Source organism: Perkinsus marinus (assembly GCF_000006405.1).
Source record: "Perkinsus marinus ATCC 50983 genomic scaffold scf_1104296965964, whole genome shotgun sequence".
Classification (NCBI taxonomy): domain Eukaryota; phylum Perkinsozoa; order Perkinsida; family Perkinsidae; genus Perkinsus; species Perkinsus marinus.
In genome coordinates, this window is record NW_003204134.1 from 149626 (window position 1) to 150804 (window position 1179).

A 1179-nucleotide genomic window follows, 5' to 3' on the forward strand; every position below is an offset into this window, starting at 1 on the left:
TTTATTCAGCAGCAGCACAAAGGAGTGCAGAAGGAAAGAGCTGTTGGGAACGTCTCCTCGGTTACCACAGTGAACCCATCTAAAGGAAGGGTAGCAGCGAGAGGCGTCTTCTACAGTTGGGAAGGGGCTCGATGAGAAAAGGTATCAAGTGTGAACAAAGTGAGCAGCATGAGTGAACAGTCATCATCAAGCACGGCAGTAAATGATAGTACATCCGTTACTTGGTGATGTCCAGATGCACTAGATACTATTATGGCACATCAAGAGAGACAGTATTGCCTCGTGTACGTTACTATGCACTATAAGATGATGATCGAATATAATCAGTCACAAGCACTCATATGGCGTCTTGCATACTGACGTCGGTCAGTCAGACGTCTGTATAAACCGCGCCAACCACTACCACCAACTCCAGCATTATCATCAGCTTGAGTGATGTCAATCCTGTCTTCACCACCAACGATACTCTTTCGAGACTCAGACCTCTTTATAAGCCGTCCTCTCGATCGTCGGGACTTATTCTTTTTTCTCAAACTCGCCACTTCACGAGACAGTCTGGTAGCCATAACAAAGTGGAGCCGCATAGCTTCTTTGGGATTCTCATGTTCCAATCTGAGTACGCTATCCCTTGTTAATAAGAGTATTGTAGCATAGGAGTCCGCTATCATAGTGTTGGAGTGGGGGAATACACCATAAAGAGCACTATCGCATAGGAATTCACCAGATCGCACTACTCTGATACGATGATTCTCTCGTCTAGTCCTCGGTATATCCATAGCTGGGCCTATTCTGGCCTGTGTAAGGGGACTAAAATCACCACCCATATGAGTATGTACTCTCACAGGGCCAGTGTACAAGCTGAGCTCCCCGGATATCAATAGATAAGCTCCTCGTGCTATCTGACCCTCCTCATAGACGACATCACCACGAGATACCTCTATATGCTGCATCTTGGTTGCGAGGGTATTTATCAGCTCATAACCGAATACTTTCCCAATTAGTTTCCGGCACAGATTGTTCATAATGGTCACTCTATCCTCCTCTGTCTCGTATACCATCTGTTGTTGTTGATGTTGATCGTACATATCATATGATAGATTGGCAAGATCCTCATAGCTATCAAGTGCTGGCAGATTAGCATAACTATTCAACCCAGCAGCAGCTGAAGACCCAAAGGTT

General features: G+C 45.5%; 1 protein-coding gene across 1 annotated transcript in view; it reads right to left on the minus strand.

The window, feature by feature from the left end:
- Pmar_PMAR028532 (hypothetical protein) overlaps window positions 1-1058 on the minus strand; it is a gene marked incomplete at its 5' end in the record, with an annotated part of 3295 nt that extends 2237 nt beyond the window's left edge. The window contains 2 exons of the mRNA XM_002769389.1: window positions 692-794; window positions 843-1058. Coding sequence (XP_002769435.1) covers window positions 692-794; window positions 843-1058 — 319 coding nt within the window. The remainder of the gene's footprint in view (window positions 1-691; window positions 795-842) is intronic.
- Between the last annotated feature and the right edge of the window lie 121 nt (window positions 1059-1179).